The sequence below is a fragment of the Pyrus communis genome, chromosome 9, assembly GCF_963583255.1.
Source record: "Pyrus communis chromosome 9, drPyrComm1.1, whole genome shotgun sequence".
NCBI lineage: Eukaryota > Viridiplantae > Streptophyta > Magnoliopsida > Rosales > Rosaceae > Pyrus > Pyrus communis.
The window spans coordinates 3213329-3228813 of NC_084811.1; the positions used below are offsets into that span (position 1 = coordinate 3213329).

A 15485-nucleotide genomic window follows, 5' to 3' on the forward strand; every position below is an offset into this window, starting at 1 on the left:
CTAGTTCTTTGCATTCGGAGTCCACGGATCGATAAATCTAAACTGCTCAAGAGAGGGAGAGAGAGATTCGAGCCGTTCAAGTTTTTTAAGTTTTGTGAAGTGGGTCAGTGAGATTGACTAATAGGAGCCACGAGCTCCAGACATAGAGATTCAAAGTGGATCTCAATCCATGAGAATTACCCAAATTTACACTGGTCGGAGCGCACCCTAAACTAAGGGCGGCTCCGTCTTTGCCTCCATAAGACAGGAGGAATTTTTCTTAATTGAAATTTACGGAATACAAGGGGAGTCTTGAAAAAACTTAAGTGCTACTACCCCTATCAAAATAGAGTCTTTCATTATTATGTAAGTTGGTTCAAATTGTCCAATACTTATAACTTTTTCATACAACCGATATTGGAGGAGAATGATTCGAACTTAAAACCTTGAGTCCAATAAAAGAACATTCTTAACCAACTTAACTAAAAATCTCGTGCCTAATCTTTGTGGTTTTTTTTAACGAAATGATAACTTCATTAGAAATCAAAGGCATTACAAAAGACCTTCAGCAATGGAAGGAGGTAGCTCAAACAATCTTGGGTAAATTACACAAAACTACCTCAATTATGGGTCGAACGACACTTTGATACCTCATATTTTAAAATTGACAATGTCATACCTCATCTTACGAATTTGTGACAATGTCAGACCTCCGTTAGTTTTTCTGTTAATTTTTTTGTTAAATGCTGACATGGCTTGAGACCGGACCCACTTCCTAGCCAAGTGGATAAAAATATTAATTAAATATTCATAAATGATTAATAAATTAAAAATAAATTATTTTAATATTTTTATTTTAAAACATGTGGGACCCACCCCCAATAATTCTCTCCCTTTCTTTCCTTTTTTCTTCCTAATCCGAACCCATCTCTCCCTTTCTTCCCTTTCTCCCCTGCGTTCCATCTCTCTATCTCTCTCCTATCTCTCACACATCCAATCTCTCTCCTATCTCTCCTCACCTTCACCTTCACCTTCATCCATTCTTCACCTTTTTCCTTCGTCCATTCTTCACCTTTTTATTTAAAAAAATTTGGATAAAAAAAAAACCTAGATTTTGTTTTTGTTTTTTTTTTTTTTTTTTGCAGCGGGTCCGTCGGGCCTAGGACAAGATCGGCGAGGCGATGAGGATGCAGGGCCTGATTCGGTGGGGCCCGACATGGAGGATCGATGGGTGGGGAAGACGAATTGTTTTTTTTTTATTTTAACTTTTCTGCTCAAGTCGAGGGTCGATTTCGGCTCCAGTGTCATCCTCGGAGCCTTCTCCAGCACCCACGATGGGTTGTGCCCCACCAACAACATCGTTGTGGCCGACGACGCTGCACATAAGAAAGAGGAGAGAGATGGTGGTGGAGGAAGGTTTGGGGGGGGGGGGGGGACGGGTGGGAAAGGTTTTCGGGTTTTAGGATTTTAGGGATGCAGGTGTCGGAGAGAGAGAAGAGAAAGAGGCGAGAGAGAGAGAGGATAGAGGGTGGTGGATGAAGGTTGGGGGGGGGGGAGGGACGGGTGGGAAGGTTTCTGGGTTTTGGGGATGTAGGTGCGCATAAAGGGAGAAGAGAGAGATGAGGGAGAGGAGAGAGAGAGGTCCCACAATTTTATATAAAAAAATAATTTAATTTTTAATTTTTTAATATTTAATTATTAAAAATATATTTAATTATTTTTTAATCCAGTTGGATTAGTGAGTGGACCCCGTCTCTAGCCATGTCAGCACTTAACAGAGAAATTAACAGAAAAACTAATGGAGGTCAGACATTGGCACAAATTCGTAAGATGAGGTATGATATTGTCAATTTTAAAAGATGAGGTATCAGAGTGTCGTTCGACCCACAATTGAGGTAGTTTTGTGTAATTTACCTAACAATCTTCTAGCAAGAGGTCGGCAATGAGAACCGGTGCCTCAAGCCATCTACAAAATTGTCATAGTGAAGAGCAAAACGCGCTAGATAGTGGCCGATACCATTGCTTGTCAACTTATGTTGGTAGAGAAACCTTCAGTGATTGTGGACAACAAGAATTTGGAATCCAAAAGGGTTCTAAAAAAACACTTGAAGTGCTTCCTGCAAGAAGCACATATCTAGTGCTTCTTCTAAACTCAAAATCAATTTCACCAAAAGAGTTTTCAGTTATTTTAAAAATACTTCTAAATGAGCTCAAAAACATCAAAATGAGCTTCTACTTTTATCCATACAAATCGCACGAGCTTGTGCCTAAATATTAGGTCATACATTGTTTTCATCTTGCTTATTAGGTTATAAGGTTATAACCCTGTATGCGTCATCGACCAAAAAAATATACATAAAATTAAGAAGTGTCAATTATGCAACCATCACGCAATTATTAAACCAAAAATTGAATTTTATCTTTGTGACTTGTCGCATAAACTGCACAATCTAGCCGTGCACGACAGATTGTTGGTCACAAAATATTAACAAATAGTAATCTTCTTCCTAAGAGTATTATTCCTTTATTGGGTGGAATAATAGAATCTCCAACAACAATCTGCATGCCTTATTTTACTAATTACCTTGATTATACGTAATTAAGAATTTTAGATAACCCACTACATATCTCTTTTCGGCATATTCTCAGATGTAAGCACATACATTTGAATATTCTTTTTCTAGTGATCCTCTATTGGGATATGGCGTATGCAACCGCCACTCTTAGTGCATGAACCCTAATGACATCATATGTTCATTTACAAAATGCCCTCAAGTTATTTTGATGAAAATTGGCTTCTATATAGAGTTCTTTTAACTAATGTTTAGATTTTGAGTTCAAATCTCATGGGGGCAGACATCTATTAGAGCCGCACCGGCCAAAACAGACGGTAATGAGTTGGTTTGGTTGTGGTTTTGAGCTTTTCCAAATTGGTCTAAATTGTGATCAATTTATATTTATTTTATTTTATGTCTAGTATTTCGTTGGCTAATAACTAGATAAAAATGTTGAATTGTAACCGTATTAATAATTAAACTTGACCAATCCAATTTGAATTGTATCCACTCCTAAAAATAATTGTTGATGAAAAAAGGTAAGTTTATAAGCTAAATTTAGGTTGAACTTTGATTGCATGTGATCCAGTATCCTAGTAGATAGAATGTTGAATTTTTATTTATAAGCGTCCCGGTTCGAAATTCCTCATTTCCTTAAATTACTGTAATAGTTTCGAACTCTCTCTCTCCCTCATAATTATAGTAAATTAGAAAGGAAAAGAAAACTATGGAGGAGAGTATAATCTGAATTTTGGTTTCTTAAGTGAAGAGTTACAATGAAACAAACAAAATTAGAAGGTTATTTTGGACAACGTGGCAAGCAGCCATTGCCATAATCATGAAATACAAATATCAGACCCATATATATAATATATCAACTAAAAAACTCCAATTAGTTTGGCTAATTTTTTATTTCTCATTAGAGAAAATATTAATTCCAACTCTTTTTGTGGCAACCGAGGTCACCCAAACTTGCATACTACCTACTTTAGCTAGAACCACGTGGAATAATAGACGAATCCAAGTCGAAGAATGAACACGTGTCATTCTACTAACCAAACATCATGAAAAACCCCTGGGTTCACGTTCACCCAAACCCAAAGCCCGCGTTCCTGAATTTCCCGGGAGTTCTGTAAACAATAAAAACCGCTGCATTTGACCATCAAGCTCTTGTTTCTTAATTTATTTCATCTGGGTTTTTCTTAAGAATTCCAGAAGTATCAATCTTTGGTCTGGGTTTTTCTCAAAAATTCCGAAAGCAAGAACTGTCGGATGTCGTCGCGGAAGCTCCTTGCCAACGGTTCTGTTAAGTCCGATGCAGTGAATATGAACGTGGGGCCTTTCACGTTCACGCCGATTTTCGACGAGCTGCCGGTGGCCACCATTGTGTCAGTTTCGCGGCCCGATACCGGAGATATTAGCCCCATGCTTCTGTCTTACACCATTGAGTTTCAGTACAAACAGGCAAGCTCTCTCTCTATATAATTTTTTTTAAGGATGTTTTTTCGTCATTCAAAATTTCAAGTTTTTAGGAAAAATAAATAAATATTAGTTTTTGAGATTGAAATTGTTCATCCACCAAGTATTTTTTTTGTGTGTGTCATATATAGTTTGGGAAGTGAATTACAAGCTCCCGTTTTCTCTAGCCATGCACTTTTTCCGTTTTTCTAGTTTTTGGATTGAATAAATTAAATGAGAATCAAGGGAAAGAGTGTAGAGGAGAAAACGGGATTGTGAAAATTACTACCCGTAGTTTTTGGATACATTTGTTCAAGATTTGGGATAATCTTTTTGCGCACTGCTGCCTGATCTGACAATTTGCAAGCTCTTTAGTTGTCATATGGTTTGAAAATGTTGTCATGGCATGCTAAAATATTTGTTTTAAATTCCTCCTTGAACAGTTCAAGTGGCGGTTGCTGAAGAAAGCGTCACAAGTTCTGTACTTGCATTATGCTTTGAAGAAGCGTGCGATAATTGAGGAGTTTCATGAGAAGCAAGAGCAGGTTTGCTAATCCATATGATATGTCAATGCAGTTCTTTATTATTTGTAAAATTTATGTGTAGAGGATTTTTCTCATATACATTTGGGCTGATCTTCGTATAATTTTCATGGGAACCTTGCACGAAAGGTTAAAGAATGGCTACATAGCATAGGAATAGTTGACCAGACAGCGGTAGTGCAAGACGATGATGAACCAGATGATGGGGCTGTTCCTTTACATCACGACGAAAGTGTTAAAAACAAGTGATTTCTGACTTCGTATCCACTTTTCTCTTCTGTGCTTGGGCACAAGTTAGGCCTTAATAGTAATTATGATTTTCTAAACCTGGTTGTTCTTCAGATATGTTCCATCCCGTGCTGTTTTGCCTATCCTCCGTCCAGCATTAGGACACCAGCAGTCCATTTCAGACAGAGCAAAGGTGGCAATGCAGGGCTATTTGAACCATTTTTTGGGAAACATGGATATGGTAAATTCTCGAGAGGTACGCTCCATTTCTATTAGTGCTGCAATTTGGTGGTACTCATTTTCACGTTTGTTATACGAAGGGGTTTCAAATTGTAGGTCTGCAAATTCTTGGAGGTCTCGAAGCTCTCCTTTTTACAGGAGCATGGACCGAAGTTGAAAGAAGGTTATGTAATGGTGAAACATCTACCAAAATGTACCGGGGCTAATTCTGATTTGAAATCTTGCGCGTACTTTTGTCTTGATTGTTGCAGCAACAACTGGCAAAAGGTTTCGTCAATAAACTTCTTTCTTTGCTTGTTTTTTTACAGCAAAATCAAATTATATTTTCCTACAATTTGTCTATTATTTCTTTCTTTCTAGAGAACCACATTTGTTTATCGTGTTGGTTTTATCCAACTGCAGGTGTGGGCAGTTTTAAAACCCGGGTTCCTGGCCTTACTGGAGGATCCTTTTGACACCAAACTTCTAGATATTATTGTTTTCAATGTATTGCCAGCTTCCAATGGAGATGGACGGTCTCAAATATATTTGGCTAATCAAATAAAGGAGCGTAATCCTCTACGTTATACATTTAGGGTGAGCTCTTGTTTTATTATACTTACAACAGCTGCTGTATAATTCTATTCAATTCTCACGACCGACCACATTGGTTTGTTAATCTCAAAAGGTTGCTTGTGGAAATCAAAGCTTAAGGTTAAGAGCCACTAGCAATGCTAAAGTTAAAGAATGGGTTACCGCAATCAATGATGCTGTTTCAAGGCCTCATGAGGGTTGGTGTCATCCTCATCGGTTTGGTTCCTTTGCTCCTCCAAGGGGTTTGACTGATGACGGAAGTCAAGCCCAATGGTTTGTAGATGGCGAGGCAGCATTTGAAGCTATTGCTTCATCTATCGAAGGTGCAAAATCAGAGGTTTGTTTCTCGCCATGTTTACGCTAGTTAAAGTCTATTTCTAGTGATTATAGGACTCAACCACTAAATGTTTGCTTCCAGATATTCATTACTGGCTGGTGGCTTTGCCCTGAACTGTATCTAAGACGTCCTTTTCATAGCAATTCGTCTTCCCGGCTTGATGCATTACTAGAAGAAAAGGCTAAGCAAGGTGTTCAGGTGCAAATAATTTTCTCTCGTTGTTGGTATTTATTGTTTGACATCTATTTCTGGATTCTTAACTTCCGGATGATAAACTCCATTGTTAATTTTGTATGCAGATTTACATTCTTCTCTACAAGGAGGTTTCTATTGCTTTAAAGATCAACAGTTCATACAGCAAGAAATTGCTTTCGAACATTCATGAGAATGTGAGAGTATTGCGCCATCCTGACCGTTTTCCCACAGGAATTTATTTATGGTATGCACATCAATCCTAGTTATTTTTATCTGATATGAAGATTGAATCGAAAGAATTCTCCAAGTTTATTTTTTTAACTTGGTTTTGGTTTGCTTTGATGATGATTCTCCATAAATTATTTATGAAAACGACACGTACAGGTCACATCATGAAAAAATTGTCATTGTTGATTACCAGATTTGCTACATTGGAGGATTAGATTTGTGCTTTGGCCGCTATGACACGGTTGAACATAAAGTGGGCGACTGCCCTCCTCATATATGGCCTGGAAAGGACTATTATAACCCGAGGTATCTCTGTCGAAAAATCATCAGTATAGTTTCCTAGACCAAAGGAGATCAAATTTTCATTGTTGCTTCATACGACTCACCCATATTCCTCCAGGAAATTTTGTGCTAAAAATATCTAGTATTTTGATATGAGCATTTAGAAAGAAATAGCCGTTTAACTTTGCATTTTTGTGGTGGGGTAGAGAATCCGAACCAAATTCTTGGGAAGACGCAATTAAAGATGAATTAGAGCGTGAAAAGTATCCGCGTATGCCTTGGCATGATGTCCACTGTGCTCTTTGGGGACCACCCTGTCTTGACATTGCAAGGCACTTTGTTCAGCGCTGGAACCATGCTAAGGTTGATTTTGTGGTACTGCTGGTAATGCTGATGCATTTCTTTTTCAATATAGTAAATTTGCTAACTTGATGAACCATTTTCTAGAGAAACAAAGCTCCAAATGAACAGACAATTCCGCTACTTATGCCTCGCCACCACATGGTCCTTCCGCTTTACATGGGAAGAACTAGAGAGAAAGACATTGCGAAGAAAAACAAAGAAGACAACCAGAATGGGACCAACAGAGAGAACTTTTCCTCACCATCACCGGTGCAAGATATTCCATTGCTTTTGCCTCAAGAAGCGGATCGTTTAGATGCTCCTGTTTTAGACCAAAAGTTAAGCGCCATGCACCTGAATCAGAATCTTCTCAACCAGCCAACTGATGGTTTAGTCTCAGATACACAGACGAAAGGTTTCATGGATGACCTTCATTCTAGGGATCTTAAAAGTGAAGCAAATTTAAACACGGTGACACAGTCTGGCTCAACAACTCCAAATGAATGGTCAGAAAGTTCAGACAATGGCGATCATGCTGTCGCTGCTGATGATTTTGGACAAATAGGTCCTCGTACTGCATGCGAAATTCAGGTTAGCAATGCCTCTTGGATACCCAAAATTTAAGTTTTAGATTTCATGATTTGCTAGGTATTAATATAGTTCTTCTATCTAATAAATACGTAATGTGTAGGTTGTAAGAAGTGTGAGCCAGTGGTCTGCTGGGTCTAGTCAAACGGAAGAAAGCATACATAGTGCTCATTGTTCTCTCATTGAGAAGGCAGAACATTTTGTGTATATTGAGGTCCCCCACCATCCTCACTTATCTGTTCAAAGTACTGATTTTCGGTTCTTACATATACTGATCATTTTGCTATTTTCCATTCTGTTTGCTTCCAGAATCAATTTTTTATATCAGGTCTTTCAGGGGATGACATTATACAGAATCGTGTCCTAGAATCATTGTACAGTCGTATTGTGCTAGCACACAAAGAACAAAAGTGTTTTAGAGTTATTGTTGTCATACCACTATTACCCGGCTTTCAGGTACCAATTATTGGTTCATTTTCTTAATATGATAGTGCATGACATTTTTCTGTGAACTTTCAGCGACATTGTTTTACCTTGCTTATTATCACGGGTGCATATATTAGGGTGGTGTGGACGATGGTGGTGCAGCTACTGTTAGAGCTATAATGCATTGGCAGTACCGGACAATTAGCTGGGAAAAACACTCAATACTGCATAAGCTTAAAGTTAAGCTTGGTACTAAGACACATGATTACATTTCTTTCTACGGTCTGAGGACATATGGCAGACTTTTCGAAGGTGGCCCTGTGGCCACAAGTCAGGTAATTTTATGCATTACATATCATATATGCTTAAATGCTTTTGTTCTCAATTAATTGCTGAATTCCGCTCGTTGTATGTATTTACCAGGTTTATGTGCACAGCAAAGTGATGATCATAGATGATCGCATTTCCTTCATCGGATCATCTAATATTAATGACAGAAGTCTGCTTGGATCAAGAGACTCTGAGGTAAGTTTGTGTCATTTTTAAGTAAGAAGTGTTTCAGCATGTCTATTGCATTGCGTTAGATCTTTTATTTGTGAATTCAGCTTAACTCAACTCAATTTCATAAGTAATCTAATGCTGTAGACCAGAAACGCTATCGTGTGCTGCTGATGATTGAGCATAGAAGTTGATTTTTTACTTAACATCTAGAATAATTCTGAAGAAAGTATAGTGTTTCTTAAGTTATGTCATACTCCCGCTTCCCTAAGAATTTTTTTGCTAAAATGAGCTGTTCATACTTCCTCGATAGCTCTAGTACGCAGGAATAGTTTTCTTTAGCAGTCAGGTTCACTATTTTCAGTAGCTGTACTTGGATAATTGTTTATTTTTTCTGAAACTTGAACCAAAAGTGATCCTTCCAACAACATTACCTATGAACAATGTTTCATTTGTTGCAGATTGGTGTGGTAATTGAGGATAAAGAGTTTTTCGAATCATCTATGAATGGACAGCCTTGGAAGGCCGGAAAATTTGCGCATAGTCTTAGGTGCTCCTTGTGGTCCGAGCACCTGGGTCTTCTTGCAGGGGAGGTTGGTAACATTGACGAAACATTCACTAAACTCTCTTTAGTTATTCGTGCATGTCTTCTTCAGATAAATATCGACATTGTTTCTTGATCCGGTATAATTTCTTCAGATAAATCAAATCAATGATCCTGTATCAGACTCAACATACAAAGATCTGTGGTTAGGAACTGCAAAGGTAATAACTTGCAAGTCTCTAACAAAAGATTATGGCTATTGTTTGGTTGATCGAGTATTTTGCGATTTCTATAACTACGTCGTGTTTCTCATTTACAGGAAAACTCAACCGTTTACCAAGATGTCTTTTCTTGCATCCCAAGTGATTCTATCCACTCAAGGTACAGTACTACCAAGGTTATCGTCCCGCAAACAAAATTTATGTACCAACGTTTTCTGTTTTCGTTTCTTCGATGTATGAACTCTTAAATCTCTACTTTTTTTTTCCCCATCAAACTACAGAGCTGCTCTCAGGCAATGCAGGGCTCAATGGAAAGAGAAACATGGCCACACGACGATCGATTTGGGAATAGCCCCCGGGAAGCTACTGCAGTCTTGTGAAGGTGGAGAGGTGAAAGAAATAGATCCGATGGAAAGACTGAAGCATGTAAGGGGACATGTTGTTTCCTTCCCTTTAGAGTTTATGCAGCAAGAAGATTTGAGACCAGTCTTCAATGAAAGTCAATTTTACACATCCCCTCAAGTATTTCGTTGAGCATATGATTCCATTAGGGCTTGGAGGCACCAAAAATCTGAAATATATGTGTAAATAGTGGGAACAATTTGTTTACTTACAATTTGTGCATAATTACACACAACAATTTAGAGAGATGGTATAAAAAACACCAAATGTATATATGTACATTTCTTTTCTTTATTAGCGAGGGATCTAGATTGTGAGAAAAACTTGTGTAGGACAGTTGTAATAACCATAGTCATGTTGACATATGGCAGTGTGCCATTGGTTAGTTACTTAGTTTGAGTTAGTTAGAATGGAGTTGTTAGAAAAGGGTAATAGAGTCATTGTGTAAAGTGATATTAGCTAGTATAAATAGCTGATATTGTAGGGATGTTTGGGATTCTGAAAAACACTACTTTCTCCACTCTCAGAAATACAAAATCTCTCAACTTCTTCTCTTTCTTCATTTCTGTTTACATATCTCTGTTCAATACATTTACGGTTTTATACATTTAGTAGTTAATATGGTATCATCGCCGGTGAAGGTTGACGGCCGTGTTCGATCTCTGGGGTTTCTTCCGCTACTCTGATGCAGATTCTTGGTGGTTCTTGCACGGATTTTTCTGTCGCTGATCTGGTGAGATTGTTCATGTTTCTTTATCTGGGTTTTCTTGAATGTTGATTGCGTTCTGTACAAGAATGGCGTCTGAGATTCTGTCATGTTTCTCGTGAATTGGGGATTCTATTATGTTTTCTCCTGTATTGCTGAATTGGTGAATTGGGGATTCTATTATGTTTTCTCCTGTATTGTTGAATTGGTGAATTGGGGATTCTGTCATGTTTTCTCCTGATTTGATGAATGAATTCTGGTGTATGAATTGTGAAAATTGTCTGTTAGTTGACATATTGATTGCAGTACTATAATTGGGTCGCATTGTTGCAAGAAAGTGTTCGTCTTTCTTGATTTCTTTAGAGTGTCATTCTCTGGAGCTGATTTTGGTTTGATCGTATAGTTGTCTTGTTCTGTGGAACTATCAATCTTTCTGTCATGGATGCGTCTTCATTTAAGGTTGAAGGTGTTTTGGGAATGCTTACCATTAAGCTTAGGGATGATAATTTTGCTAAATGGGCATTTCAGTTTCAGTCGGTGCTTAGGGGGTATAAGTTGTTTGGTCATTTTGATGGTACCACTCCTTGTCCATCAAAGTTTGTTGTTGATTCAGAACATGGGGTTACAAGAGAGGTCACAGGTGCATATACTGCATGGGAAACTGTTGATATGGCATTATTGAGTGTATTGCTTGCTACTTTAACTGATGAGGCTATGGAATATGTGATTGGATGTCGCACTGCATATGAGGCTTGGAGTAATCTTGTTGATCGATATGCCACTGTGTCTAAATCTAGAATCAATCATTTGAAAACTGAACTACACACGATTCAAAAAGGGTCTGATACAATTGACAAATATTTGTTGAGGCTCAAGCATATTAGAGAACAACTAAGTGCTGCAGGTGAGACTATTTCAGATAATGATGTTATGATTGCTGGTCTTGCTGGTTTACCAAAGGAATTTGGGGTTATTTGTACTGTTATATTGGCTAGGGAGTCCACACTCACGTTGAAGGAGTTCCGAGCATTGTTACTCGGTACTGAGAGGGAAATTGAGGGGGATATGAACATAGTTACTCAGAATATGTCTGCTTTGTATGTGCAAGGGTCCAGTTCTGGTCCAGTTACTAGTTCTAGTTCAAACATTGGGTCTCACTCGTCTGCTTCATCTTCAAATTCTCACAGTCATGCTCATATTCCAGCTGTCACTGCTGGTACTGTCACAGCAGTACCGTGTGATTCTTTGGCATCTTTACCACCACATCTAAGTTCCCAGCCATATTTGTCTTCACAATCTCAATTCCAGCAGCCATATTATTTTCCACCACTTGGTGTGTTTCCAAATGAGTCATATGGATATGGTTTTTCTGCAAATTCTAGTGGTCCACCTGTCTCTAGATCACAGTCCTCAAATGTACCCTCTGGATCCTTTGGAAATAATTACAGGGGTAATAACAACTACAGGGGTGTTCACAGTTACAGGCATAATAATGGTTTTAGAGGAAGAGGGAATTCCTCAGGGTACTTGGGGGGATCAAGACAATCTGGGAATCCTACTACCTGGTCAGGCATTGTTGATAATAGGACTACAGTGGTGATTGAGTGTCAGATCTGTAACAAGAGAGGTCACACTGCAGTTAACTGTTTTCAAAGGAATACCAATATGCCTCTTACAGGTGTTGCAGTTGAGTGTCAGATCTGTGGGAAGAGGGGTCACTCAGCTTTGGATTGCTATCACAGGGGAAACTATGCGTATCAAGGTCATCCTCCATCTTCATCTTTGTCTGCAATGAATGCACAGCAGTCACCTCACTCTTTTCCTCAAGATACCTGGATTGTTGATTCTGGTGCGTCCCATCATATAACCTCTGACTTTAGTGCTCTTTCTCAAGTAAAACCCTTTGAGGGTTCTGAAAAAATAACAATTGGGAATGGTACTGGTCTCCCAATTAAACATATTGGATCTACTAAGCTTCAGACTCCTACTCATTCCCTGATTCTTAACAAAGTTTTACATGTGCCTACTATTGCTAGGAGTTTACTTTCTGTGAAACAGTTATGTGCAGATAATAACAGCTGGTTTATATGTGATGAGTCTGCATTCTTTGTGCAGGACAAGAGGACAAGGGAGATAGTGTACCAGGGAAGGAGTAGGCCTGATGAATTGTTCCAGATTCCAGTGGTCACAAGTGCAAAGGGTTCTCAGCATATCACCAGGTGTCCAGCAGCTTATCTGGGAAAAGCAGTGAAGAATAATGTCTGGCATCAGAGATTAGGACATCCAGCTCATGATGTAATGACTTTCATGTTGAAACAATCGAATATTCCAATTCAAACAGATGATAATCATCATACTTGTATCTCTTGTATCCAAGGCAAAATGTCTAGGCTTCCATTTCCTGTTAGAACTGATAGATGTACCTCTCCTTTTCAGAAAGTACATACTGATGTCTGGGGACCAGCACCTGTAAGATCTATCGAGGGATATAGGTATTATGTAACATTTGTTGATGAATATACGAGATTTGTTTGGATATTCCCCATGAGCAATAAATCTGATGTGTTTACAATTTTTGTTCAGTTCTATCAGTTTGTCCTGACTCAGTTTAGCATTCCAATTAAGTCCTTGCAAACAGATGGGGGAGGTGAATATACAAGCAAGAGGTTTGCTTCATTTCTTGCTACCAAAGGAATTATACAACTTATTTCCTGTCCTTATACTCCTCAGCAGAATGGAGTTGCTGAGAGGAAACATAGGCATATTTTGGACACTGCAATTACTATTCTTAGTGCTTCTGGCTTGCCTTCTGTGTTCTGGTTTCTTGCTTGTGCTCATTCTGTTAGGCTCATTAATAACATGCCTTGCAAAAGCTTGGGTTTTAGCTCTCCATACTTGTCATTATATAAGAAGCTACCAGATATCCAATTCCTTAAGATCTTTGGTTCTGCTGTATTTCCATGTCTCAGACCATACAATAGTAACAAATTACAACCAAGATCAGTGATGTGTGTATTTTTGGGTTATCACCAAGGATACAAAGGAGTGATCTGTTATAACTTGCAAACCAAGAGGATGGTTATTTCCAGGCATGTCTATTTTGATGAATCTTTATTTCCTGCCAGAATGGTTTCACATACAGGTCCTACAAGAATGGCTAGTTATGAGGAACAGGAGCAATCAAGACCTGTGTCTGTGCTGGTCACTATACCAGTGTCTTCTTCGCAGCACAATACAACTCCTGGAGGCTCTCAACACTCTTTATCTCAGACAGATGTCGATTTCTTTTCTCCAAATACTACCCCATCAGAAGATCGTGTGTCACCAGAGCCAGAAGTTCAGGGCTCTGACACATCTCTGGTTCACTCTTCTTCACCAGTTCCTACTCCAGTACTATCTGTCATTGCATCTGCTTCTCATCAGCAAGTTATTCCTTCCTTCTCACCTCCACATACTACTAATTTGGTCTCCACACCTATCACTAGGGAGTGTATTCAAACCAGGTTAAGAACTGGTGCGATTCCCAGGAAAAGCTTTGTGGGTTGTCTTGCTTCTCTACCTCAGTTGTGCTCTTTACAACTTGATGATTTCTATTCTGACGGTTCATCTACCCCTTTGAGTGTGCCTGTCTCTGAGGGATTTTCCTTTATTGCTGACATTTCCACTTGTGAAGAACCTAGGACATTTAAAGCTGCTTCTATGTCACCAGAATGGCAAACTGCCATGCAGGAGGAGTTTAATGCATTACAATCTCAAGGCACGTGGACACTTGTTCCACCACCTTCTCATAGGTCTGTTATTGGCAGTAAATGGGTGTATAAGGTTAAGAAAAATCCAGATGGTAGCATATCTCGGTTTAAAGCTCGTTTGGTAGCCCAGGGGTTTTCTCAGGAGCAAGGCTTGGATTACTCAGAGACCTTCAGTCCAGTGGTTCGCCATACCACTGTGAGGCTTATCTTGGCTTTAGCTACTCAGTTTAGTTGGTCATTACGACAACTCGATATCAAAAATGCTTTTCTTCATGGTGACTTGGAGGAGGAGGTTTATATGAAACAACCACAAGGGTTTGTGGATGCTACCTGTCCTGGCTATGTTTGCAAATTGGTCAAATCCCTTTATGGGTTAAAACAGGCTCCTCGAGCTTGGAACTCGAAGTTCACAAGCTATCTTCCAGCTGTTGGTTTTCAATCCTCATCTTCTGATTCGAGTCTCTTTGTCAAGATTGATGGTAGTGATATAATTTTGCTCTTATTGTATGTTGATGACATCATTCTTACTGGATCAGATTCTACTAAAATTCAATCTGTCATTGATGATCTTGCTGGTGTATTTGAACTCAAGGATATGGGGAGGTTAACATATTTTTTGGGATTGCATATACAATATAGAGATGATGGTTCCTTGTTTATCTCCCAAGCTAAATATGCCAAGGATGTGTTACAAAAGGCAGGAATGGATACCTGTAAATCTACATCTACACCATGTAAACCTCATACTCAAATTCTGGCTGGTGAAGGAACTTTGGTGTCTGATCCTAGTCACTATCGGAGCATTGTTGGGGCTCTCCAGTACCTTACTTTTACTCGTCCTGATATAGCCTACTCAGTAAACATGGTCTGCCAATTCATGGCACAACCTACTGATGTCCATATGGTCTTGGTCAAAAGGATTTTGAGGTACATTCAGGGGACGGTTGGTTATGGCTTACACTATACCAAAAGTCAGGAATTCAATATTACTGCCTATTCTGACTCGGATTGGGCAGCGGATATCAACACCCGAAGATCAATCACAGGTTTTGTTGTCTATTTGGGGAACAATCCTGTTTCTTGGCAGTCTAAAAAGCAGTCCACAGTTTCTCGAAGCTCCACGGAGGCAGAGTATAAGGCATTAGCTCACTGTGCAGCTGATGTATTTTGGATTCGTTCTGTGTTTAAGGATCTTCATCAATCCATCTCAGTTCCACCATCCATATACTGTGTTAACATTTCTACCCTGGCTTTGAGTTCCAATCCAGTATTTCACTCCAAGATCAAGCATCTTGACACGGACTATCACTTTGTGCGTGAAAAGGTTCAACGAGGGGATCTTCTGGTCCACTACATTCCCACAGATGATCAGGTGGCCGATGTCTTTACAAA

The 15485-nt window shown here is 39.0% G+C and overlaps 1 protein-coding gene across 2 annotated transcripts; it reads left to right on the forward strand.

Moving 5' to 3' along the window:
• Positions 1-3778: 3778 nt before the first annotated feature.
• Positions 3779-9825, forward strand: LOC137746226 (phospholipase D zeta 1-like). 2 transcript variants are annotated; one of them, XM_068486301.1, is made up of 21 exons: positions 3779-3998; positions 4436-4537; positions 4664-4779; positions 4877-5018; positions 5099-5269; positions 5405-5578; positions 5670-5912; positions 5994-6110; positions 6212-6351; positions 6492-6641; positions 6824-6980; positions 7065-7304; positions 7440-7550; positions 7651-7761; positions 7857-8003; positions 8111-8308; positions 8397-8498; positions 8933-9064; positions 9171-9236; positions 9335-9396; positions 9518-9825. In XM_068486301.1, exons 1-21 carry the CDS (start codon positions 3807-3809, stop codon positions 9768-9770), a joined length of 3126 nt encoding a protein of 1041 aa, XP_068342402.1. In that variant the 5' UTR covers positions 3779-3806; the 3' UTR covers positions 9771-9825. The 2 variants fall into 2 exon arrangements, with proteins under 2 accessions (XP_068342402.1, XP_068342401.1); XM_068486300.1 differs by having other exon boundaries at positions 7065-7550.
• Positions 9826-15485: the final 5660 nt, after the last annotated feature.